This window comes from Plectropomus leopardus, chromosome 18 (genome assembly GCF_026936395.1).
Source record: "Plectropomus leopardus strain MGB_pleo_1.0 chromosome 18, ASM2693639v1, whole genome shotgun sequence".
Lineage (NCBI taxonomy): Eukaryota > Metazoa > Chordata > Actinopteri > Perciformes > Serranidae > Plectropomus > Plectropomus leopardus.
Genome location: NC_142193.1, coordinates 584,517 through 610,576, shown reverse-complemented (window position 1 = coordinate 610,576; position 26,060 = coordinate 584,517). Strand labels below are relative to the sequence as shown.

The following is a 26,060-nucleotide window of genomic DNA, read 5'->3' as shown; positions in this document are numbered from 1 at the left end:
ATGGGATTGAGACATACAATCTTTCAACCATTTGATTCTAAAGGATGCAATTACAGATTCAAATTCCATGGCTTTCAAGCCCCCATTAGTATGGTCTCTAACCAGTTGTGATTTACGGAGATAATGAGTCTTGTTCTTCCATATAAACTTGAATATAACAGAGTTAGCATATTTAATCATTTTTGGAGAAGTGTGCAGGGAATGGCAAGCGTAGATAAGTCTTGAAAGACCATCTGTTTTGGACAGGAGGATCCTACCCAGTATAGATAAGTCCCGTGTAAGCCAATGATTTAACACCTTTTGTACCGTTTTCACTCTGGGAGTGATATTCAAATCTTCTCTATCATGCACATTTTTAGTAATTACTAGGCCAAGGTATTTGATCTCGTTTTTAATTGGGATATTGGCTATGCTATTTAGATTGCTGCCATGAACAGCCAGGAGTTCACATTTTTGAAGATTTAAAGTCAAACTGGAAGCTTTCGAGAAAAAACCTATTTTATCAATCACTTTTGAGACCATAATATTATTTCTTAAGAAAAGTGCCGTGTCATCCGCAAACTGGCTTATTATGAATTCTTTCCCTAGTATTTCGATACCTTTAATTTCAGGGGAATTTTTAAGATATATTGCCATCAGCTCTGCAGCTAAAATAAATAACAGGGGGCTGATTGGGCACCCCTGCCGAATACCTCTTTTGACTGGGAACCTTGCTGTGAAGCCATGGCTGAGAGATACACAACTGTTTATATCATTATAAAGCATACGAATAACATTACAGAAGGTTGAGCCAAAACCAAATACTTCTAAGGTTTTAAATAGAAAGGGGTGTTCTATCTTATCAAAGGCTTTGAAGAAGTCTAAAAATAAAATGAGGCTATCGTCTGGGATCAGTGAGTTATAGTCAAGCATATCTAAGATTAGTCGGGTATGGTTATGAATATGCCTCCCTTTAATAAATGCGGATTGTGTTTCGTCAATTATCTTAGTAAGTCCTGTTTTGAGTCTATTAGCATAGACGTGAGCTAAAAGCTTGTAGTCTACACAGAGGAGTGTAATAGGCCTCCAATTATCCAAAGACAGTTTGTCTCTGTTCGGTTTTGGTATAAGCGTGATAACGCCTTGTTTCAATGTAGGTGACAGACTAGACTTATCTAAGCATTCTTTAAAGGCATCGTGAATCAGACCCTGAATGTCAGTCCAGAAATGTTTAAAAAACTCTGTTGTGAGGCCGTCTGGACCTGGTGACTTTCCACTGGGCATCTGAGAAATGGCAGTGGTCAGCTCTGTTATAGAAATTTCAGCTTCTGTCAGGGTTTTGAAATCCTCATCTATTTTGGGGGCCCAGTTATTAACCAAATCCAGGAAAAGATCAGTTTCTTGATTAAAGGGTTTAGAGCTATAAAGATATTTATAAAATGTGAATATGTGATTGTTAATCGCATCTTGATCTACACTCAAAGAGTCATTAATATATAGTTTATTTATTGCATTTTTGGTCTGTCTATTTTTTTCTAAATTGAAAAAATATGATGAATTCTTTTCGCCCTCTTCAATCCATCTTGCTCTTGAGCGAATGAATGCTCCTTTTGTGGGATCTATCTTATGCTCGGCGCAAGGCGGCGCACAGGGCAGCACAAGTGTCATTGCTAATGTCAGACCGGTGCAGTTATTATTTTCACACCTGGTGTCCACATCCTTAAGAAATGTACCTGCACCCATCTGTGCGTACCCCTGTGGGTCTTAAAGTAAGGTGCGGTAAGGCACACTATTGGCGGATTCCTATTTTTAGGCAACAGAAAGCGAATGTGCCATTGACCAAATGAAGCAGTTTTTTCTGCTATTTAAAGGGCGGATTATTCAGATAGCAAGATGTGCCTGCATGCGGTTCAGATGTTTGGATAAGTCAGGTGGAACATTACAAAACAGCCATCAAAGTCGGAGCATTCCTTGTGGCAAGCTGTGTGTTGCACAACAATAATATGCATCAGGGATGACTCTTGGACATAAATAAGGGCACATTACGGGACGTAGGAAGACGTGAGGCTGAACTGCGTGTGCCGATGCCAGTTGACCAAAATATGCCAGCAGCAACACGCGCACTGAGAGATCAGCTGGCTCCTCCTGTTTCTGCTTATTTTTACGCTGAGTGACAAGCTTTGTTTACAAGGTAGATTTATTGTCATTTTTCTTAAATGTGGTTTAAGAAGAAATGAAATTAATGACCCTAAATCCTACTACATCTTTTTGGTGTCAAAGGAGGAGTTGAGGAGTCTCACAGCCTGGGGAAAGAAGCTGCTCCATAGTCTGGTGGTTTGGCAGCAGATGTATCTGTATCTTTTTTCAGATGGCAGCAGGGTGAACAGGCTGGGGTGGCTGCTGCCTGTCAGTATCCTTTGGGCTCTGTGCAAACACCCAACTTCACCAAGGTCACTGATGCTCTGTAGTTGGGAAGCAGTGATGTTCTGGGCAGCTTTATCACCTGCTGTAAAGCCTTCCTGTCCTGGGCTGTGCACGAACCATGCCAGTTCGTGGTGCTTCCAGTCAGTATGCTTTCTACTGCTCCTCTGTAGAAGTTAACCAGGTTCTTGCTCTGGAATTTAGCCTTCCTAAGTTTCTGTAGAAAGTAGAGACTTTTCTGTGCTTTTTTAACCTGGGTGGTGACGTGTGATGACCAAGATAGGTTCTCAGTGACAGTAATTCCAAGGAACCTATAGTGTTCACCTGCTCCACCTCAGCTCCACTGATGTAGACAGGGGTGTGTGTCAACAATCTGCTCCTTGGTTTTACTGATGTTGAGCAGTAGGTTGTTCTCTGTGTACCACTCTGCAAGATTGTTGATTTCCTCCCGGTATGAACTCTCATCTTTGTTTGTAATACAGCCAATGATGGTGGTGTCGCCCACATACTTCACAATAGAGTCATGGGTATACAGTGTGAACAGGAGCGGGCTTAGCACACAGCCCTGAGGGGCTCCGGTGTTGAACACTAATGTAGAGGAGGTGTGACTGCCAATCCAAACTCTCTGGGGTCTGCATGTGAGGAAGTCCAGTATCCAGTTGCAGAGTGTTGTACTAATGCCCAGAGTGTTTTCCAGTACAAGTTTTCCAATCAGCTTTAAGGGGCGAGATTGTGTTGATTGCTGAGCTGAAGTCAATAAACAGCATCCTGATGCAGCTGTTGTTATTCTCCAAGTGAGTGAAGACTGAGTAAAGAGTAGTAGATATGGCATCCTGTGTAGAGCTGTTGGTTCTGAAAGCATACTGGTGAGGGTCCAGGCTGGCAGGGATGTTGTCTTGATGTGCTGGAGAACCAGTTTTTTCAAAGGACCTCATCAGGATGGGGTTAAGAGCCACAGGGCGGTAGTCATTAAGACTAGACACAACAGACTTCTTAGGTACAGGAACGATTATGGCTGTCTTGAGGCAGGAGGGAACAGTCTCTTGTTAGAGTGAGATGTTAAAAAATGTCAGTTATAACATTAAAAAGCTGATCAGCACAAGTTTTTAGTTCACGACCAGGAATGTTCCGGGGCCGGCAGACTTGTTTACATTCATTTTCAGCAGGAGTTTTCTCACATCAGCTGTGGTCACTGAGAGTAGTGTTCTCTGGAGGCGGAGTAGACTTCACAGCTGAGTCCTTATTGAGGAGGTCAAAGTGAGCATAAAATGTGTTCGGTTCATCCGGCACCGTGGCCTCACATATGATGGGGGTGATCCTGCTTTTGTAGCCTATGACATCACATCCTCCTCACATCACTGTTGACTTTTCTGCATTGTAAGGCCATACTGGAGTTTCAAAAACTGATTCATGCCTGGGAAGTTTTTTTTATTTGTCAATGTGAGGATCTAAGGACAGAGGGATGCTCTAAAGCCCTCTGAGGCAAATTATGATTTGTGATAATGGGCTTTATAAATAAAATTGATTTGACTTGACTTGATTTACCTCTGCTGCTTTTGGTGGATATCTGCTGCTTCAAAAATTATCTGCTCACGCACCTTCAACTTGCGCACAAGCAGATCATTTTCTTCAGCAGAACACCACTCACATCTGTAATTTGCCAAATCCGTTACTTAGATCGCAATTGCACAGATTGGTTCATTCATGTTTTGCCTAAAACACACCCATGACTAATTCAGAGTCTAAATACAACCCCTCGGTGGCATGCGCCACACCTGGTGCCCAGATTATCCGTCGTTTAACTAGCAAAATGGACTTTGGCACGCCCTAAACGCATTTGCGCCATGCGCTTTAGACCATGCGCTATAGATCATCTAAATAGTGCTCACTCTGTTTTTGAAGACAAGACATTTTGTAGCAGAGCTATCCACAAACTACAAACAGCAAAGCAATGTTTTTCTTTAAACAATGCTTCATTGCAGAGAGCTCCGCAACAACATCAGCTACAATCAAGTATGCAGTGCTTTGCGTTTATCATTTTCCTGATCAATAAGATGTCTGGCTAACATCCATACCCAAACCAGCAGCTGAATATGGACAAAGAAAACCTACAGCATCTTGCTGGTGGTTGAAACTCTGGCCCATACCGGTACTAAAAATAACAATTTGGCTGATAGCCAATACTGATGTTTTTAGATTGTTTTCTTTCTTTCTTTTTTTTTTGGTTTTGTTTTGTTTTGTTTTTTGTTGTCATTTATTCCCCCTTTTTCTGCCAAGGAAATAAAAGTAAAATCTACACTATAAAAAAAAGAAACTGACCTGTTTCAAAGCAATTAGACTGTCTTCAAATGAGCACAAATCTGATCAAACACAAGTATGAAACCACCTTTGATAAAACCTTTTACATGACAAACGAGAGAGCCCATCACAGAGCCCATTTGCCAAACAGTCATTAAAGTCTTCTTAAGTTTTTGGCCATTAGTCCTGAGCGCTGTTTTTTAGCCTGTGATTTTTTTTTATTTATTCATAGTCCACCCTTTGTTTACCCATTTTTTGGGAGGGATAGCTTAAATTTGCCCGAGGTGACTGACAGCAACTGATGACAACTGCTCTAAATGTGCAGAGGTAAAAATTCCTGATCATTTTTGGGGAAACTCAGAATTTCCTCAAGCTACTCAGTTAAACCAGTCTCTGCCTTTCTTTTCTCACCACTGAGTCAATATGCAGCGCCCAGGTCAGGCTCTCAATGAAGTCAGGTCCTCTACTTCTATCAGGTAGGCCTTTTCATTGTTAGCTGTGATGACAGTGTTGGAGATTAAAATGGCTACACAGTGTGTGTGTACAGGGAGTACAGCAGGGGACTCAGAACGCAACCCTGGGGTGCTTTGGTGTTTTTAGAATGAGGGTGGAAGACATGTGTCTGCCCACTCTCACCACCTGGAGTCTGCCTGTCAGGAAGAGACAAACTGTAGTGGGTCCAGTGTGTGGTGAAGCTCCAATGTCCCGAAAATAAACTACTTAACAACATCTCTTGTTTTTCCTTTAAATTCTGATATATTATTTATTTTGCTGCCTTTGTGGAGTACTTAGTAATACAAATCTTGAAAAATGCTTTATAAGTTATGATAATTTGTTATTATTATTATTATTGTGTATTCTTTCCACACTATTTTGTGTAGGTAATGTAAAAAGGGCCAGCCTAGTGAAAAATAAAAGTAAACTTTTAATTTTAAATTTTTAATTAATTTAGAATTCAGCTGTGACCATGAACACACATGCATGCATCCATGAGAGGCCCCTTGAAAGATAATTATATAGCCCAAAATACAAACTGATAAACTTCATTTATTTTTGTAAATACACTCACTCTAAATTTGATGCCTGCAACAACTTTGAAACAGCTGGAACAGGAGCATGTTTGTCACTGTTTGACATCACTTTTTCTTTGAACAACACTCAGCGTTTGAAAACTGAGGACACTAAATGTTTCGTTTTGAAATTGAAATTCTTTCCCATTCTTGTCTGATAAATGACTCAAGTTGACCAACATACAGGTCTGGATTGCAGCAGGTCAGTCTAGTAGCTGCTCTCTTTTACTGCAAAGCCCCGCTGTTGAAACACATGCAGAATGTGTCTGATTGTCCCTCTGGAATAAGCAGGGACGTCCCTGGAAAGACGTCACCTGGGTGGCAGCTTATGTTGCTCCAAAACCTGTATGTACCTTTCAGGATTAATGGTTGGGACTAACACACCCACATACATCACAGATGCTGGCTTTGAACTTTGTGCTGGTAACATTCTGTATGGTCCTTTTCTTTTGTCATGATGTCCATTATTTCCAAAAACAATTTATAGTGTGGACTCTTCAGACCACAGCACACTCCATGTAACTGTTATAAAGTAAAAAATTCACCATTTTGCTGGCTTCGCACTGCACACGTAAGTGCCACTAAGCGTGCTAATTTTCTGTAGACACTATCCACAGCCTAAGCGACACCGGCACACACGCACGCTGTCTGATACGGGACTCGAGGTGATGGAGATCATGGCAGTGAGTGGACACATGCTGGAGTGACAAACTGTCTGATCAAACTAACTCGTCAATCTCACAGGCCGCAAAATTGTCTGTTAACAGACTCTTATCTCACTGAAAACACAGAGATAAATGCAGCTGGTCTGTGCAGAACATGAATACCAAGCTAACACAGATTAGCAAGCAGCGCGCAGGAAAATGTTTGTGTTGCTAGGCAACAGCTGTCATAATCTGTTGTCACTTGTTACTTCTGACAAATAAAAGACGCTCGTAGAGCTGTTGTATGAAAGCAATATCACACACGAGGTCGTATGTTGTGCTGTATATCAGGGACATTCATTCATTCACTCACACACACACACACACACAAGCACACAGAGATACAGTATGTACAGAGTTGTATGTGCGAGAAAAAGAGCAGAGCAGCAAAACGCTTGTTGATCGGTAAAAAGAACTGTGCCTGACAGGCAGCTGTGCAACAACTGACATATCGGCGCACTTCGGCGTCCAGTGTGAACATGGCTTTAGATAGCAAGACTGTACCTGGTAAATGTAACCATTGTCAGTAACAGATGGCTGGTTGGAGGTAACAGTGCGAGGACCCACAGCCATCTTCAGTATCTCCTCACAACCTGTGGGGGGTGGGGGGTGGGTTCAGTTAACTCATTGATATACCTCCTTGGTACGTGATTTATATCTCAGGTGCATTTCTTACCTTTGATGGCAAACACTCCATGGCAAAAGTCTTTGAAGTTGATCTTCCCATGAGTGTTAGGATCCAGGTACCTGATTAACTTCTTCACCTGCAAGAAACAGAAGTACGTCAGAGATCTTTACAGTATGGACAAAATGCTGCACCCTCTATCCTTAAGACTCTCAGCAGCAGGGACATTAGGCATTGGTTTAGACAGGATTACAATTTGGCTTTCAGCCTTTCTAGTAAAGTCATTAAGCTATTACCTTCTTTAGGTAACGCACCAACCAGTTCACAGGAGATCTCAGTGGTGACTCTGGTCAAAGAGGTGGCAATTTGGCTGGATTACTAAAATAAAAACCCACAGACACAATAGCTTACCTGGAACACTGGAGAAGGCTTGACTTTCAAAACATGTTCAATTGCATGTTGTGATTTCATACTGTATATTCACTGCAGTGAACAAATCACCACAGAAACAAACTTTTCTGGATGTCTCATGGTTTCCAAATGAATCAAATTTTAATACAGGGCTGATGCAGTGAGCATCACTTCACTGGCTGCTGCTAGCAGCTAAGCAGATTATTTTATTACTTAATAACTGACCAATCAGCTCATAGACTCTGCATTAAGCTTTCGTTGCCATGGTGACAAAGAATACAGAGATGAGAGGAGCTACAAGAAGGGAGGAGGGAGATGAAGAAGTAGCTACCACTTAGTACAACTGAGTTATTTTTAGTAACATGTTCAGGGGCTCGATCACCATGACACCATGAAAATCTACTCTGACTGCAAGACATCATTTTCTGTGTCACTCAGGTCATCCAGGTTTTAACCTGCCTCCTCTACTACCCAATCCCATTGCTTCTCTGAGTTTTATTTATTTTCTTCCAAGCTCCTGTTTTACATAACAGTCTCCGAATAATCTGGTGTAACTAAAGAGAGCAGCTGTGTTCAAATTGGCAAAAAGATTTCCTTTCCAAACCACTTTTCCTTCACTTCTGTGGAAAATATCATGAGGTCAAGAAAAGATGTGAGGTAGAATTCTTCAGAAATTAGGAAAAGACACAGTGCTAAGAGAATGCAACTGCACTAACACTGGGTTCCATAATTATGCAGTTCCTCCTATATTTTGCAATGTTTTGATCACAACAATTAATGTAAACCTAGCAATTCTGTCAACCATTGCAACTTTATCTTCAATTTGACAACTTAAAATGGGTCAAATCTCATTTCATTGTAAAGCTGAAAGCCACGTATCGATTCACACAGCATGCACTACTGCTGCACCTGCAACAGAGTCTCACACACACACACTGACAGGAGTAACTGTTAGCATCACAGAGCTAACCCAACATTGATCAGCAGCTTTAATGACAGAGTCGAGCCAGTTCGCTGTTGGTGTGACATTGCTGGGACTGTTAAACAGCTCTGTGTCCGATGTTTACCACTGCAGGTGTGTCAGCTCATGCTGTGCAGAGAGACAGAGGGAGCGGGAAGAGAATACATCACTGAGACAGTTCTTCAGCACTGCTTTATAATGTCAGCAACAGCTGATTGTCAGCAATCAGCTGACACATCCTCTCCCAACCACCTACTATCACAAATAGAGCCTAATTAAACACTGAATACCCACAATACCAAGTTCAGAAAGTTAAACAGCATCACAACTATTTTTCAAATTTTCACTTGTCCCATCCATTTCATTACAAAAACAGCTCAAATTAGTGCAACTATTTTTTGAAAAGCTGCAGTGAAATCAGTTGACGACTGTAGTGTATGTAGATGCAGCAGCCAATAGCTCCTCAACCTCACCCCAGTCACAGTCTGTTCACCATCTGGAAAAAAATACAGAAGTATCTGCTGCAGAACCACTGGACTACAGAGCAGCTTCTTTCCCCAGGCTGTGAGACTCCTCAGCTCTCCTTTTTGCAACTCCTTCGATGCATAAAGGATGTAGCAGGATTAAGGGTAAACTTTAATTTAATTTCTTCTTAAACCATGTTTAAGAAAAATTACAATAAATCTACCTTGTACCTTGTACCTTGTTAGGAGCCATAAGGATACAAGACTGTGATGAAAATTTTAAAAATGCACTGCAGAAACTGAATGATGCCACCAGCAGCAACATGCCCAAGCAAACGGACGGAATTTTCAAAGTATCTGCTGATTTTAATCAACTCATCCTTTACCTCCAAAGATGTAGCAGGATCACAGACAAATGTAATTTCATCTTTTTAAACTTTTTTTAAAAAATGACTAATAAATCTACCTTCTCCCTTCTTCTACCTTTATTTCAGGCTGCAGCAATCACTAAAAAGCCTGTGAAATCCCGGAGAGACTAATTATGAATTGCACTGACATGGGTTAGCCATTGTGAAAGGACTCCTACAAGGACATCTTCATTGTATTGATTTTTATACACCAAATTGTTTTTTGTAATTGTTTTGTTTTGTAATCAGATTTCTTTTAAAATGTGATGATTTTAAGACTTTAAGTCTCTTTTATTTTGCTGCCTTTGTGAAACTTTTGCTGCCTTTGTGTAAATTAAGATCATTTCTTTTCTTCTCCTTCTTATTATTATTGCCTTATATTACTTATATTATATTATATTATTATACTGTCCTATTTGTTCTTACCTTGTTGTTTCATGCGTGCAGGACAACCTGGTAAAAAATATAACTTGATTAAAAGGTTTGAATTAAAATTTTAAAAAGCAATATGGCCACAAGTTACACAAAACAGTTATTCCTTTGAGGCGGTTGCTCTTACTCACCCCCCTGTCCACTTAAATTTATCAACATGAATCCCAATATGTATGACTGTATGGTTGTTTAAAACCACAAGAAGCTGAGGAAAGTAACTGCAGCTTGTTTAATTCTGGTTAAAGAGGCAACATCAATCACACACTTGATCATCAGAATGCTGGCATTATCACAAAATTGGGCTATCAGATTCCTAGCGCTCGTCCACCATTAATTGTATTGAACGAAACTTGGTAGGTCAGTTCTGAACATCCCTACACAAGTCTCCAGTAAGTTTAATCAGAATTGGTCGCAGTGATCCTTAATTGTGAAGTAAAATGTTATGGGCCATGCCCATTTGTGCAAATAAACATGGCAGTTTCAATTGTAGTTATACTTCCCTGTCATGTTCTGAACTAAAGTTCTCTCCGATTGTAAATTGTCAAGAATACTTTTCAGTCAGAATAACGTGCAAAATACATGTACACATTAGTCTGACTGAAATCGTAAGTCAGATTTCTAAAGTTGAACACGTCTAAATAATGCATCAATTTATGCTTTCATGTATACTCCTCAACCCAACCTGAACTTGCCTATACGTTCTGCACACGCTTCATAGTCCCCGGGTTGGACTTTGACCAGGAAATCCAACAGCATAAATATGTAGAAGAAAGCCAGGAAAAAAGAAGAATGGAAGAAAACAAAACAAGCATAGAGTACATACAAAATGTAGAGCGCTTAAAGTTGTTCATGATGTCACCGTTAAACATGCAATGCGTTTGCCGCCTAGTAACTTGTTTGGTATGTGACATAATAGATCTGCCTGAAGAAGGTTCAATGGCAACTAGCTGAAAGGGGGCATATCTCCACCTACCGTGGCAGAGTCAGACATACTTCCTACAATAAATCAATTGCTGTTTTCCATCACTTTTTGTCAGTGTTTAAAATGTGTCTGTTCAGAACATGATGGTTTATGCTGGTTACTGTTATTTTTGTTTTTGTTTTGTTTTGTGTCTAGATGACACCAGTGGTCAGCAACCTTTTTGATATGAAGTGCCAATTTGAACTTTTCTCATTTATCAGTGTGCATTATCAATATAATGTTACTTCATGCTCTCTCTTCATGCTGCTTGGCTAGGTCCTCACCTTTTATTGTTTGAGGCAGCTTCTCCCTCACAGTCAAATCACAGCATTTTGTTATGGGCATCAAACGTTGGATGTCATTCACATCCATGCTCTAATCAAGTACGTTTGTGCGTGTGTGTGTGTCTCCCTTGTGGCATTCTGTGTCCCTTCTCTAAATTTGGAAGTTTTTGTGGGTCTGTGAACACAGCATGAGTGTTTTCTCCTTGGCAGCAGTTTGAGGAGTTTGAGAATAACTGCATCTGCTCAGAGCTGATCTGATTACATTGATGGATAAGAGTAGCAGCTGCTGTAGAGTCTGATGAGCACAAACTTGTGGACCCAGCACAATTAACAATTAAGTTTCTCTATCACAGCGCCTGGCGATCTGCTGCTCCATCTGTGCCTTGAGTATGCATAAAATGAATAACCAAATATGTAGGCTTAATATATTCCAACAATGCTCCAAATGAACCATCCAGCTCCAAAAATAGAAAATCAATACATGTCTGCAGATATTATCTTGGCAGGCCGCCTCAAATAAATGAATGTGTGGGAAACCCTGAACTTAAACATTTTAAAAAGCTCATTTGCATACCCAGTGTCATCGGTTAAGCTACAATGTGCCAAGGGTGGCACATGTGCCCAAAGTTACCGACCCCCGACCCCTTCATCGTAACAGCTGTACTTCACTAATGTCCGCTTTGAACTTTTTGACATCATGTAACTCACCTACACTGTGAACTTACTCTGAACTCTGAACTTACTACTTAGTAATATCTTCAGTGATGAGTAAGGTGTGCTGTCATCCTGATCTGAGCACATTCTAAATTTTTTGTTGCCCCATCAGATTGCTTGGTCAGAACAACCTGTTGTATAATAATGTATAGGCTGTATGTGTAGGCTATGAATTGGGGGTCTTACTGTCTTCATTTAGGATCTTTGTGTCCTGACCGTGGAAGCTCTTACCGACCTTCTCAGTGCTTCCTGCTGTTTATTTATTCATTTATTTATTTATTTATTCACAGTAACATCAATACTAATACAAATAACAACAACAACAACAACAACAACAACAACAATAATAATAATGGTTATTAATGTGCTTCTGGTACATATGGAGAAAGACAAACAGAGTGAAGACATCCCAGGTCTGTCACCTGTCATACACACCAGAGCAGCAGTTGTGCCACCAGTTAGCTTGACGCTGGTACTGAGTCACTGAGAGCTAGCAGCCGCTCTGACGTTAGCACACCTGTGAAATGTAAAAATGAGGGCAGCTTGTGTGTTGTTGCCAGGAGATCAGCAGGTGCACCAGCAGCACCTTGTTAGGCCTTTTAATGAACCGTGCACAGCTATATATACACACACCGCTATCCGTCTGTCTGTCCCTGCTCTTCCCTAGCCGCTCACCTTGTCTCCTTGACCGAACTGCAGACCGAGGTCTACCAAGTGCTCCACCCGGATGAAGCCGTCAGCATCCTCGTCACACACGTCGAAAACCTCCTTAAGCCTCCTCAGGAACAGAAGGAGCTGCTCCTGGTCGGGAAAAATATGTCCTTCCATCGTTGAGCCGGCTTCGTCGGCGAAAAATGAATTTTTCCTGTTATAAATTCGCTTTGATGTTCGCCATCATCATCTCGTCCTCCGGACCGACTGCCGCTGTCTGCCGCTGTCTGCTGTCACATACGCAGCAACGCCTGTTCAAGAGGCGCGAGAAGTCACGGAAAAGGCCGATGATTTACGACTACGACACGAGGCACTGCGTCACAAACTGGCTGCTAATTATAATCCAGTTGTTTTTTTCCTTTCTTTAGAAAGGGATGTCTTGGTTGATTAAGGGGAAAAAAACCTGCTTCCGCTTTGAAAGAATAGTCTGCTACTCCCATGCGGCTGTAATGGTGTGTTATCACACTGAGCTGCTGCATCTATGACCCCAGATGTTCTGTCAGGAAACTGTGAAAGTACACCAATTATATATATATATATATATATATATATATATATATATATATATATATATATATATATCGAGAGAGAGAGAGAGAGAGAGAGAGAGAGAGAAAAGCCCTGCAGATGAAATCAAAACAGCAATGAAACAATAGAGAGATGATAAAACCTAGCAACATATCAAATATTCATAAATGCTTTCCAATAAAAGGATGTTTTGAGAGGGGATTTTCATTATGCTTAAGATGAAGCATGTCTGATCTCAATTAGAAGTGTATTTCCCAGTTTGGGGGCTCTGACAGCAAAGGCACATTCACTTGTGGTTTCTATTAGAGGAGTAAGAATGCAGCACCTGCTAGTTGTTCCCTTTAAACCAACCCAGGTGTCTAGACAGTAAAGGAAAACAGGCTGATTGAATGTATTAAGGGCAGCCCTCAAATCTTAAAACATCAAGACTGAGCAGTAACTCCTGTCTGCTGTTAAAAGTAACTTGATGTAAACCTTCACAAAGGCTGTCCATGTGCTTTGGCAGGGTCTAAAACCTGACAAAAAACCTGCTAAAATTATTGTCATTTATAAAAAGAAATTAATTGGGTTGAAATTACCTTCTCCAGCGCCTTGGATTAAAACAATAGTTTAGAAATTGGTCTGTAATTACAGAGTAAACGAGAATCCACTTTGGTGTTTTTCGTTCATGGTTGAATAATGTAATGCTAAAAACTATTTATAAAGATGCCAGAAGTCAGCGAACAATTGATAAAATAAACGGACCAACAGTGGAGAATACCCAATTTAAAAACATAGTGGGGACACTGTCTAAAACACAAGCAGAGGATTTTATTTAAGACGATAATTCACACAGTACTGAGATGTTGGTGGTCTGAAACTAGGTGAGAGACAGGATATTATTGTCAATGGGTATATCTCGTAGTAATAATAATTATTAGTCATTATGAACAACATTTAAAAGAACTTTGGGGTTCTGATTGTTTTTGGAGATTATATCTGAGAAATGTATTGATCTTCCCTCATTTATTGCTGTCTGGTAGTTTTTATTTTTAAAGTACTGTGAATGGCAGCAGATTTGGTTCTCTCCATTTGTGTTCTAATGTTTAGCACTGTTGTTTGCGGGATCGAGTTTGATCATGAACCCACGAGAATGAGTTTGATTATAGCTTCTTGTTTTTATAAGAAAAATGAGGGCAACTGTTAAAAAAGATTAAAAGTTCATCCTAAGTGTATTTGCAGTGTTGCATTGGGTTAAAGCAATTGCTGAATCTGGCTGCAGACTGGCTTAAATTTGAAGTACATTGATTGTAAGGAACAAAACATTTATTTAGAACAAGCATTCTCAAGAATAGGGAGTAGGGGAATTTCCTTAAATTTGGAACAAACGTCCACTTGGTCTCAACAATAAACTGATTTCATTTGGTCAAATATCTAATAGAATAAAATGATAAAGTGATGACATTTTACAACCCAAAGGTCAACTTCACTGTGACATCATAATGTTCTGCAAAACACATTTTGGCAATTATTCAATGCCATAACTCAGGAAAAGAAGGGGACACATTTGGTCAGTCACTGAAATTGGTGACATTTATCTTGGTTGACCACCTTGAAACTGTGCTGATTGAATAGATCTTCTGTGCCTCTGTGTTATTCTCATAGTTGTCCTTTTGTTGCTGGTTATCTTTCTGATTATTTTGTTCATGTGAGCAATTCCAATTCCTATTGATATCTATATGATCGGTCACCAGTTACTTGAGTGTGCTTACATCTATCATTGTGGCTTCTGTCAGCCGTCATGAACTGTCAATAAGCTGTCAAGCTGTCATCTGTTTGTTCAGTCAGTGAGACAAATCTCCTGGGATAGTGGGAAAGAATAGCCCGAAAAGTAAGGTGGCTTGCAAAGTGTGACCAGACAGAGTACAACATCCTGGTATTTTTGGCATACTGCATTTGACATACTTTGTATTAGGACATACTAAATCTTTTTTCTGGCATACTATCCAGTATGGTGATATAAGTTTTAGAATGAACAGTTCATTTTTGAAAGTGCTGTTGATTTTAGATATTCTCCAAAGAGGCAATGCGTAAAGGAGATGATACTTGCATCTACAACAAATAGAATGACTGTGGTGGTGAAGCAGCTCCAGAAAGACCTTTAAATAAAAAAAAATAAAGAAATATAATAAATTAATATTACATAACAGAGCCATATCCTTTTGTTTTAGATTTTCTTACATTCTAAAGTCACAGTTTTATTTAATGTCCAACAGCTCTAAATACTGTGTAATTGCTAGAAAAAAATGGCAATTTTGGGACATAGCAAGGGTCTTTAATATTTTCATCTGTTGATGTAGAAAGTCTGAATTTTAATATACAATCACAACTTAGCAATATGATTTCAATATACATTTTACTTATCTAGCTACCATTTTTTCTTTGTTTCCTTTCAGAAATGGCCTTTGATGAAAGAAAACATTTTCACATTGGAATAACACATGAGACATCCAAGTCTTTTATTTGAAAAAGTGTTTATACAAGACTGATATTCACAGTAACATCACTGTACAATAAAAACAGCATTTCATATATAACTCCAATTCAAATGCAACAACTATTTGTAAAATTAGTATTAGTACATTTAGTAGCATTTTTCAATGCTTACATCTGCAGTAGCTCTTCTGTGCAAAATCATGACCTCTTTAGAAGATCAGAGAAGAGAAAACTCAGCCTTAATCATATCCTTTACCTGTCATATGCAGGGTAGCCTATAGTTTAACAGTTTTACAGTTGCATCTTGTCAAACTAGAAGATGTACAAAGTCACTGTTGGGTCTCATTTAAATGATGAGCCTTGGTTCCAGCAGGGAGTCCCACCTTTCTGTCACCTATGGGAGCAAGTGAGGACAATATTTTAACTATGATAATGCTAAGATTACAAAAAATCCGCGCAGGTGTTACACTGGATTCACATTGGATGCAAAGCAGTATGTAATGGCAACCTCGCCAAACTGCTTGTGGCGTACACACTGAGAGTATCGTGTCTGTGGCGCTTCTGCAAGGCTGCCTGCTGCTATGAGTACTGCATTTTCATATTTATAAGCACAAATTCCACACATTTATGATATTGTGCAAGCTCCTGCCTTGTCGACAACATGGTCCTGCAAATATTTCAAAATAAAATGCCTTGCGTTAACAACTGATGGGATTCTGTCAACAGAGATGCTGTCAGAGGGCTTTTATTTTGAAATGGAATCGGGGACGTTTGAGTAAAACGGGCATCTTTATATTTCCTCATGTCTATGGCAGAGAGGGACTTTTAAACTGCAGTAAAAGGTGGTATAGAGTGAATATAATTATCAAAACCCCATTTTCACTGCCTATTTCTGCTGACAACTACATGCGGCACGCAGCAAAAATCAGCAACCACCATTTCTCTAGATGTGCCATGGCTGACACGCTGCTGAGACAAGCACAGCCAGTGTGGATGCTCAAACTTGTTAACATGGGTGCCAAAAAAAAACACAAAATGTAACCGGTTCAGCACTGCTTTCGTGTCCAATGTTATTCCAGCCTTACAGGAAACAACTGACTGGGTAACCCCTGCTGCTTTCTGCACATGATGCCGTCTTGGTCAGTCCCCCACATTCTCCCATTTGGAGAAGTCATTGAAAATAGGGCTTCACCAGGAAATGTGCCCACGCAAAGTAGAGGGAAGTCATTGTCATTTATTAAGGCACTCTCAGGAATAAGCTGGTGACATATTGACTTGAGCATTCATTTTAAATAAAGTGTGTGCCCAGTTACCATCTGGTCCCTGGAATCATCCACACACCTTTAATGACATTTAATTCCAGGCATTTTATGATCAAATGTGATATGATGTCTTTAACAATCATCAGACTGATGTTTAAGAGGTAAAAATGCATAAAACTGAGGCTGTGGATGCCAGTGGCAGGATCCCATAAAGTGTAAAACTTAAGAGTGGATTTGAATGGCCTGAAAAAGGTATTAAATACACTGGTCCATATGTTACATTTTTGTTCAGTGTGGTCTCTGCTCCCCATTTTTCTTTTTTCAACTATTTTTAAATATGATAGCATGTACAATATTTTCAAATGACATGACTGATCTACACATACTACCTACATTATTTTGATAAAAAACTAGTTGAAAATTTGGGAAGTAGCCTTTTAAGGAGTGCTGTTGATTTATAAAAAACACTGACAATTAAATAGAGACTGATAATAAAAAAGTAGCTGAACAGCTAAGGCTTACCTGAGAGCCTCTGGACACTGCATACTCCACGCTCTCTGAGCCATCAGGGTTTTGATAGACCAGGTCAAACTTGCCAGGCTCCACAGGAGCTGAGGGAGAAGCAGCAAGTTATTGTGTGGACAATACTGGACAATATGCACTGATCCTGCTGAGTAGATGACTAACAAAATGTGCAGACAGTCCTCCAAAACTCTATGAGCAGTGACCTTTCCCCCTTTACCTGTATTACCCATAATACTTTATTTTTTTAATGTTAGCCTTACCATATTATTTATCAATAGCTGTGATTCTATCCCACTACTCAATTTGCTACATGTTGAGCTTACTGACCATTAAAACATATTTTCTAGCAGAGTTTGAGAGGGAAAAGCATCATCGTTTGCATCTTTTTCAAATATGACAGTATTGTCTGTGGAGAAATGATTCCTACCGTGAGAGATGTTGAGTAGTTCCAGCTCAATCTGTTTGGTGGTTGGGTCAAAGCTCACAATCTTTGCCTCCTAAAATATATAGCAACATGGCTGGTCAGTGTTGTGAATCCAGTATGAATAAACAATAAAGACTTCAAGGTATCTCCATGGTCAGACATGATTACTCTCACCTTATATCCTGACACCTCTGGAGTATAGTTCTCAGTCAGCTCCAGTAACTTTGAACACACACAAGAAGGAATGGAGTTAGGAGATGAAGCTTACAGCTATACAAACTTCTTACAACTGCATCATCCAGAGACTTAATTAGTGGCGTGTTGGTATTCATGAGACAATCTTTAACTTGCTTCATTTTCTTCTATATGTAAACTTATCCATCTGAAAGATGATGGGAGCCACCGTCTCTGCTCTGGGACATAGAATCACTCTTGCTTTCTATGTTTCCTGAGGTGGGAAATAAGAGCTTTCAGGGATGCTCCTCCTGCAGTTTGGAATCTGCTGATCATACTGATTTATGTCTAGAGGACAGGCTCTATTTGAGTGTTTTAAAAATAGATTGAAGGAGTTGGGGGACAGTGCATCAGGCCGTAGATGCTTTGTCTAACTATTTGCCTCTATGTGATCCACTGCATGATGACTAGGAATGTCCCGATCCTATCCCACACATCAGGATCAGGACTGATCAAGGCATTTTTTTGACTATCAGGATCAGGAATACTTAGTTTGCAGAGTGATCCAATCTGTGGTTTTATGTCAGCTGCGACAGGTGTTTTTATTATCAAGCAGAGCAACACTGAGCACAGCCTTCACTATCTCTCCTCTACTCAGCTGCCTCTGTTTCTCCCCTCTGTTGAGCTCCCATGTGTGTGTGCAGCAGCTGAGTCCCGCCAACCACAAAACACCACACATTATAATCAAAAACGCACTGTGAGACTGTTTATTTACATTATTTAGTACAAGCACTTAGTTCATTTCAGCTTGGTATGAGAGTCTCACGTTGCAAGTGAAAGCAGTGAATAAATAGACAAATAAACGAATTGGTTATTCATCTATATCAATGGACTTTCCAATATTCTGTATAATGTCAGCTCTACTGCTGGTCCAAAATCCACTTTTTTTCATAAGCAGAACGTTCCAGAAATCCAGCCTAAACCATACAGCTTCTCTTCTTTTTAAACATTATTTTTCCAGACTTAAGCAATAATAAACAGGTTAGCGTGGATGTATATAGTGTCAATCACAGAGCAGATACACTGTAGCTAATAAGACTAGACTTACCTTGAATGCAATCTTCTGCCCCACCTGTGGAGGGGCAGCTAGCAGGGGCATAGAGCTGTAGTCCTTCTCTGGAGCTCCTTCTGCTCCGTTCTACATATGAAAAAAATATGAGATTATTTACGCCTTTTCATACACAGTGTTTTATTATGAACAGGCAATACAATGAGAATGTTCACTTCTGCACATCTGATGTAATTTTACTGCCAATAAGGAGATCCTTCCTCCAAACAGTGCTGGTCCAAACCTAGCTTAGCAACTGTAACTAGGAGGGCCTAAGCTTTGATTTGTCCACATGTAGAGATGGTGGGCCTGACAGTGGAGTAACAGCAATAGTTTTCAGAGGTAGGTGTCTTTGGAACAGATTAAACAATATATTGGTAAGCCTGCCATGATTAGAGCCAAAGGCACATTTCCACCAAAATCTGCTCTTATAGTATCGTTGGAACTTAGGGTGTATTTCTATCAGCTGGTCGGTTTAGTTCAGTTCAGTATGTATTTTTTGTGTTTCAATTGTGAAAGGTTGTGGATGGTACCATTAATACCTTTGGAACTGTCCCCATTTTTCATCCCCCCTCTGCATGAGGTACCTGGCACACTGATCTGGTGCTAAAAGGTGGAACTAGAAACACTGCAGTCTGTTGATTGGTCAGTAGATAGTGAACGTTTTCATATTAAAATTTGAGGTGGGTTGATGGATTCATCTCAGTGCATTATGTCATGCATTGAGTTAACATTACAAGTAAAAGTTCCACCTTAAAAGTTGCCAGCAGTCAGCCCAGTGAATGAAATTAATTTTTTCTCAGTCAACAGCTGCTGCCAGTACCAGATCTGTGTGATAGGTACCCCAACTGAGGAAGGACAAGAAATGGGGAAGGTAAGAAACAGTTCTATTTGTACCAACCACAACTTTTTGCATCATAGTGAGGAGCTCCGGTAAGCCCCACGTACGCAGATTACTCCTTAACAACAACTACACGGCCAAACCACACTGAAAAGTGCATTTGCACCCCCTTCCCCTCTAGCAAAAGCAAACCTTCCCACAGCAGCCACCTCTTTCCTTAGTGGAAGGTGTTTTGTTTTTTAACAGCAGGGGACATGATGAACATCCAGAAATGCATTCACTGCATAGTTTGTGTTTTGCATTTACACCCTACCTCAGAAATAAAAAGGGATTCTTTAATTTGATATAGAAGAGAAAATGCAGTATTTTGTACAATTTTTGTTTGAAATAATTAATAGAATATTTTTCAGTCAAAGTTTTTCTGTAATCTCATTTTGTATTTAAAAAACATTGTGAGAAAAGTGTATCGTGAACCCAGTATCATGAATCGTATTGAATTGTGAGATGAGTGAATTATTACATCCCTTACATATATATGTAAACACACACACACACACACACACACACACATATATACGTACATATATATCCACACCCCCTGTGGTATTGAAAATGGTATCAAGTAATGGTATAAGAAATTCTAGTATCATGACAGCCCTACATCACAGTGATGTAGGACCCCATGCAGACAGACCTGGAGGAGCACAGACATATTGCTTAGTGAATCAATCAGGCAGGATGGCTCCTTGGCTTCATTATGGCCGATGCTCCCTCCACCTCCACCCCTTCCCCTCCCTCCAGAACCACCATGCCTGGTTTGTCCGAGGTGGCGGTTTCTCCAAGACACCTGACCACCCACACCGTGGGCCAGCTGCTGCATCGGCTGTCGGATAACCAGCTCGATCTCTTCTTCACTGTCTGAATTACAAGGCACCGTGGTTTTATCTTGAGGGGGCATCGCTATGCTCACATCGTGTTTCTGAGCATGCTCTGTGGGCTGCAGGGCAGGAAGAGCCTGTGGAGATCTGGAATTATCACTTGTTTCTCCTTTGGGGGTTGTGGAGGTTAAAAGTTTGTTTTTTGGCTGGCTCTTCACAGTGGTGGCCTCATCAGAGGAGGAGGTGCTTTCTGAAGACAATGAAGGAGGAGGCTTTGATTTTGCCTGGACAGGTTTGGTGGTTGGAGGAGCCTTAAAAGCAGCAGGGGTCAAGGAGGGCATTTTGGGCTCTGGTTTTTGAGCAGATGTTTTTTGGGTAGCTTCATCCTCATCACTGCTGCTGCTAGATGAATCTGAGGAAGAGACAGTCTGTGCTTTTGCTTGTGCCACTGGGGGCTTCTTGGTGGTGTTAAGGGCCTGGGTGACACCAGGTGAGGTGAGGTTGGGAGAAGCAACTGCTTTGGGTGTGACAGTAGGGCCATTTTCCTGAGCCATCTTTCTTGTCATCCTCTCTTTTGATTTCTTTTTCTTCTCATGACCTGAAGCTTGAGTAGTGTTCCTCTCAAGGCTCTCCTTGCTCCTTTTTTTCCTCTTCTTTTTCTTCCATTCCACATTTACTTCATTTTCTCCTGGCCCATCCTCCTCTGTGGGTCTCTGTCTCTTTCTGCGGTTTTCTTTTGCCAATCCTGGACAGCTGCTGTCCCCGTTCAGCTGAGCCAGACAGCCCACCTTCACCCTGGCAAATAAACAAGGAAATAAAACAACTTTGAAGCAAAAGTAGGGATGCACATTAACATGTGTGCATCATTGCTCTCAGCAGATACTGTCTTTAAAATGAAATATTAGAATCGGCCAACATGCTGCTGATTTTGCTGATATCACAAACTGATATTTTGTTTTTAGACAAAGTGAACATGTAGAAGACATCAGCCCTAAGTCGCAATATTTTTCTTATTTTGCACAATGAATAAATATTACATACATTGAAGAGCATTCTATTTCATGTCTCCATCTGCTGGTGGGCATATCGATGGAAAGCAATATGGATGTAACTACACATATTTGGATCCAGCTGTTTTTCAAGAGGATTTGGATTTGGAAAGCCTCACAAACCAAACGATTTGATTGAACTAAGCCTAATCCTTGTAAAATAAAATATACTGCCTAAACTGTGTTTAACCATTTGGAACCTGAGCAAATTGGCTTGATTTCCTTCACTAACTAAACAAGAAGGCAATAAGAAAGGCAAGAAGGAATACCTAAAATTTGGGGGGGAAAGGGATGAGTACAAGCAAATAACTAAAAAGAAAAAAGGACAAAAACCCAATAAGGGCTGGCGAGGGGTTAAAAAATATTATTTTTTGTCAAACCATATTTTTTAAATATGTAATCACAGTCATGAATACAGTTTTTTACATGATATTTTATTATATTTGTGCAATTTTATGTTCCTCAAATTTAATAATTGGAACGAATGTTTTTCTGTCATCTTGTAAGAGTGCTCCTAACCACTTACTTAACTCTCTTACCAAAGAGGAAAATAATTAAGAAAACACTGAAGAATCCCAGAAATCAGTGGGCAACAACAAAGCAAGAACAGATTGTGGATAGGAACAAAAGAAGGGAAAAGTATTGGTATGTTGGCTCTTTGCATGAGTCCCATGTTGGCACGCGCACCTGACACTGTCGTTGTCCCGCACCACGTAGATGCTCTCGGTGTGCGGCAGGTAGCAGTCCTCTATGAACAGGCTGAGGATGCTCCTGCGGCTGAACTCGAACTTCTCTCTGATGCTGCTCTCCAGATCCGCCACTACGCGACACTTGCTGAGGTCCACGAGCATCCAGCACATGCGGCAGTCCACCACGGCTGGCGGCGGATAGTCAAAGTGTAAGCGCACTCGGATAAAGTTGTTACCGTGTGCAGCCATGACGGCCACCACAATAACGGAGCTCACGCCGAAACAACGCTCGTGTTCCGCCGGCAGCAGGAATAGTATTTCTGACTGGGAATTTCAGAATAAGAGTGGTAAATCCATCCGTCCATCGAATCACGAAAAAGTTTCAAACCTCTTTACATTTATCAACTACGGCTTGAAGAAAAATGAGAAAGGTATGACCCTTGTTCATTACTTAGTATACCTTTTAACTGATTTTTTAATTTTATTTGAATTTTTTTTACCACCAGATACTAGAGAGGATAATCATTAGTCACAAGTTCTTTATTATGACTTTAAACTCATCTTTTGGAAAACAACTAATAATGAAGCATTAGTTACAACTTATGATGTTGGATAATTTAAGACAAAGCACTCTGTAGAATTCATCTTTTAATTTTATTATTATTATCATTATTATTATTTCACTATTTAACCTTTATTTGACCAGAAATTATCCCATTAAATTTTAAAATCTCTTTTAAAGGGAGTCCTGGCTGAAACAGTAGCATGACAAAATTCACATAAAATAATGATAGACAAAATCACAACAGCAAAAGTTCAGCAAAAGTTCTGTTCAAAAAGATTTTCTTTTCAAACAAGACTTCAAACAATCAGCCAGTTTATAACAACCAGTTACAATTAGCAGTATTCAGTAGCAAGACATGTGCATTTAGTCAAAAAATCCTTAATCCTGTTTCTAAAATCTCCCAGGCTTATAACAGAATCCATTTTAAGGTGACTGTAGCTGACACCGTGATGATGGAGCAAAAATTTTAAAAGCACTTTAATCAATGACAGTTCAAGGAATGATGTACAGGGGTTGTCCACTTGACCAAAAGTTGCAGCTACTGACAGTTTTAGGAGTCAGTAGAATAAGGAGGCAGTCGAATAAGGAGACAGATCATGTAAGATAGGCTCATAGAGAAAACTGTATCACTGCTCCATTCTAGGGTTGTACAGCAAAGACAAACCAGCTTTCTCACACAGACTGCAGTGATGTGTGCGGACACCTGAATTAAAGCCAAATTGCAGTGCAGCATGGTACTCTTAATCTAACATTATCAGATAAATTTGTATGTACGTAAGCTATTAAATGTCACCATAATCAACTGCTGACCAATGTATTGCTTGAACAAGTTACTCCTGTCACCAAAAGAAAAACAGCATTTGTTTCTACAACAGAAACCCAACCTCACCCTGAGCTTTTTTTTTTTTTTTTTTGAATGTTTTAGATGGATGTGATGTTTAAAAAAACCCAAACAAACAGATAATTGTAAGTCTTACAAGTCTTAATTCACAGAGATTCCAAATTGCTCAGTCAACGCATTCAGTTACTTTAATGCCCCAAATTTAGATTCTAGTTTTTGCAGAAATATCAAGATGGGTTATTAAATAGACCTCTTTGTTATACTATCATGTATTTGCACCATGCGAGGTTAACGTTGTGCGTTTTATTTTGAAGGATCACTATTTCACCGGAAGTGTGGTTCCGCGTGATCGGAGGTAAGGTCAACTGTTTACCTCCCTCTGGTGGCGCGGAGGGAGCGACTTCACTATAAGACGTCCATGGGAGGGAGGCAGACTTAAACCAACGTCGGAACCAAAATTGCTAAGGACTATGGATGATCAGACTCGTTTGAGGATTCGATTGGAATCCTCAAAGTGACACCGTCTCTTTGTTTGCCTTAGCGTTGAGGAAGAAATCTAAAATGTTAGATTTAGCGGAGAACATCAGAGATTATTGTCAGGCTCAAACTGATTCCTTCAGCAATAAATGGAACTAAACTGACTGCTGTCTTCTCCCAAAATGACTTTCTAACTAACGTTAGTTTACCGGAGCCCCATGACAAGCATACAACATACAATCCTGCCTATGCTTTCAATTCCCACTTTTATTTTTGGTTTAATTCATTTTTCAGGCTGCAGCGTAGCATCCGCTCTGTTGAGAAGGTCATCGGCTGCAGTCTGCCTTCCCTCCAGGACCTGTACGCCTCCAGGACTCTGAGGCGTACAGGTAAGATTGTGGCCGATCCCTCCCACCCTGGACACAAACTCTTTCAATCACTCCCCTCTGGCAGGAGGCTTCGGTCCATCAAGACCAGAACCTCATGCCACAAGAACAGTTTCTTCCCGTCTGCCACCGGCCTCATAAACAAGGCCCAGGTCCCCCACTGACGCACTCTCCTCATAGACTGGACGTTACATTAACGTGTTCATTAATGCACATCACCGGCACTGCTGCTGGTCATGCGGCACATCCACACCATAAAGTTGCACTCAAACCTGTATAAATGTGAAATTCAATGTAAATATCAATATATATCTTGCACTCCAACCATTCTTGTATATAACACTTTAATTCCATGGTTCTGTTTCTTGCACTGTTACACTGTTACTTGTGTTACTTGTTTTGTTTTGCACTGCTAGACTTGTACTTTTTATATTTTATATTTTATATTTTATATTTGTATCTTCTATTTTATCTGGGTTTTTTTTCTATATTTATGTTGCACCAACCCGCCAGAACAAATTCCTCGTATTGTGTTAACTATACCTGACAATAAATCTTTTTCTGATTCTGATTCTGATTCTTTTGATTTCATAGCCTATATTTTGCCTGTTGTTTCCTGTTATTAACAAACTGTAAAGCAAAGCAGGTCCCACCCCCTACGCATAAAATACTACCATCCTAGGGCATAGCCTAAAGAATAGGGGTGTGTATTGATTTCCATAGGGTTTGAATTTTGTCACAGGTAAAATACAAACAAATAAACAAAAGCAGGTGTTCAGTGGTTTTTACCTCAAATTTTAATCCTGCTCTGATGAATTCATTTCACAGGCAAATGTCATTGTGAGCCTCATCATGAATGTATTATAGTGAAATCTGGATACAGCCGGCATGATGCCACGGATGTATTATAAGGAAGCATGAAGCATGAAGCGGCGAAAACTCTTTTTCGGGGTTTAGAAAAGTGTAAAATACCCGGATCTACTGGCCCAATAGGAAGCATGGATGTATTAGGAAGCAATACATCCATGATAGGAAGTAGAAGTGATTAACGACAGTCGAACGCGGCCGAGTGTACCCGAGCACTGACTCCGACTCACTGGCTCGCTCACACAAGTTACCCGAGTCGAGTGCTCCAAGCGAACAGCGCTCGTTCACGAGCATTCCTCTCGTAGTAGCTAAGTTTATTAGCAACAGCAGCTAATCGGCGGTATAACTACAGCGGTGCTGTCGGTTTTAATATTTACGTGATAATCAGATAATGGTATCTCTCTCTCTCTCTCTCTCTCTACACACACACACACACACACACACACACAAATATACATACAACTTATCAGAGAATCATATCGTAATCACGACCGGAGAAATGAAATTAACAGAATCAAAATATATTGTG

General features: G+C 40.2%; 2 protein-coding genes across 3 annotated transcripts in view; both read right to left on the bottom strand.

Annotated features, from left to right (window-relative positions):
- Positions 1-12,734, bottom strand: part of rab11fip4a (RAB11 family interacting protein 4 (class II) a) — a 46,724-nt gene extending 33,990 nt beyond the window's left edge. The window contains exons 1-3 of one of the 2 annotated variants that reach the window (XM_088091098.1): positions 12,407-12,734; positions 7,149-7,236; positions 6,977-7,065 (exon numbers count right to left, since the gene is read on the bottom strand). In XM_088091098.1, coding sequence (XP_087947224.1) covers positions 6,977-7,065; positions 7,149-7,236; positions 12,407-12,559 — 330 coding nt within the window. In that variant the 5' untranslated portion in view covers positions 12,560-12,734. The remainder of the gene's footprint in view (positions 1-6,976; positions 7,066-7,148; positions 7,237-12,406) is intronic. The other variant, XM_042505509.2, reaches the window with a different exon arrangement.
- A 2,704-nt stretch (positions 12,735-15,438) lies between these two features.
- coil (coilin p80) lies at positions 15,439-22,704 on the bottom strand. Its single transcript, XM_042505019.2, has 7 exons — positions 22,394-22,704; positions 20,474-21,452; positions 18,939-19,028; positions 17,831-17,878; positions 17,660-17,729; positions 17,230-17,318; positions 15,439-15,839 (listed from the first exon to the last, which is right to left on the bottom strand). The coding sequence occupies exons 1-7, from the start codon at positions 22,642-22,644 to the stop codon at positions 15,792-15,794; spliced, it is 1,575 nt and encodes a 524-aa protein (XP_042360953.2). The 5' UTR covers positions 22,645-22,704; the 3' UTR covers positions 15,439-15,791.
- Between the last annotated feature and the right edge of the window lie 3,356 nt (positions 22,705-26,060).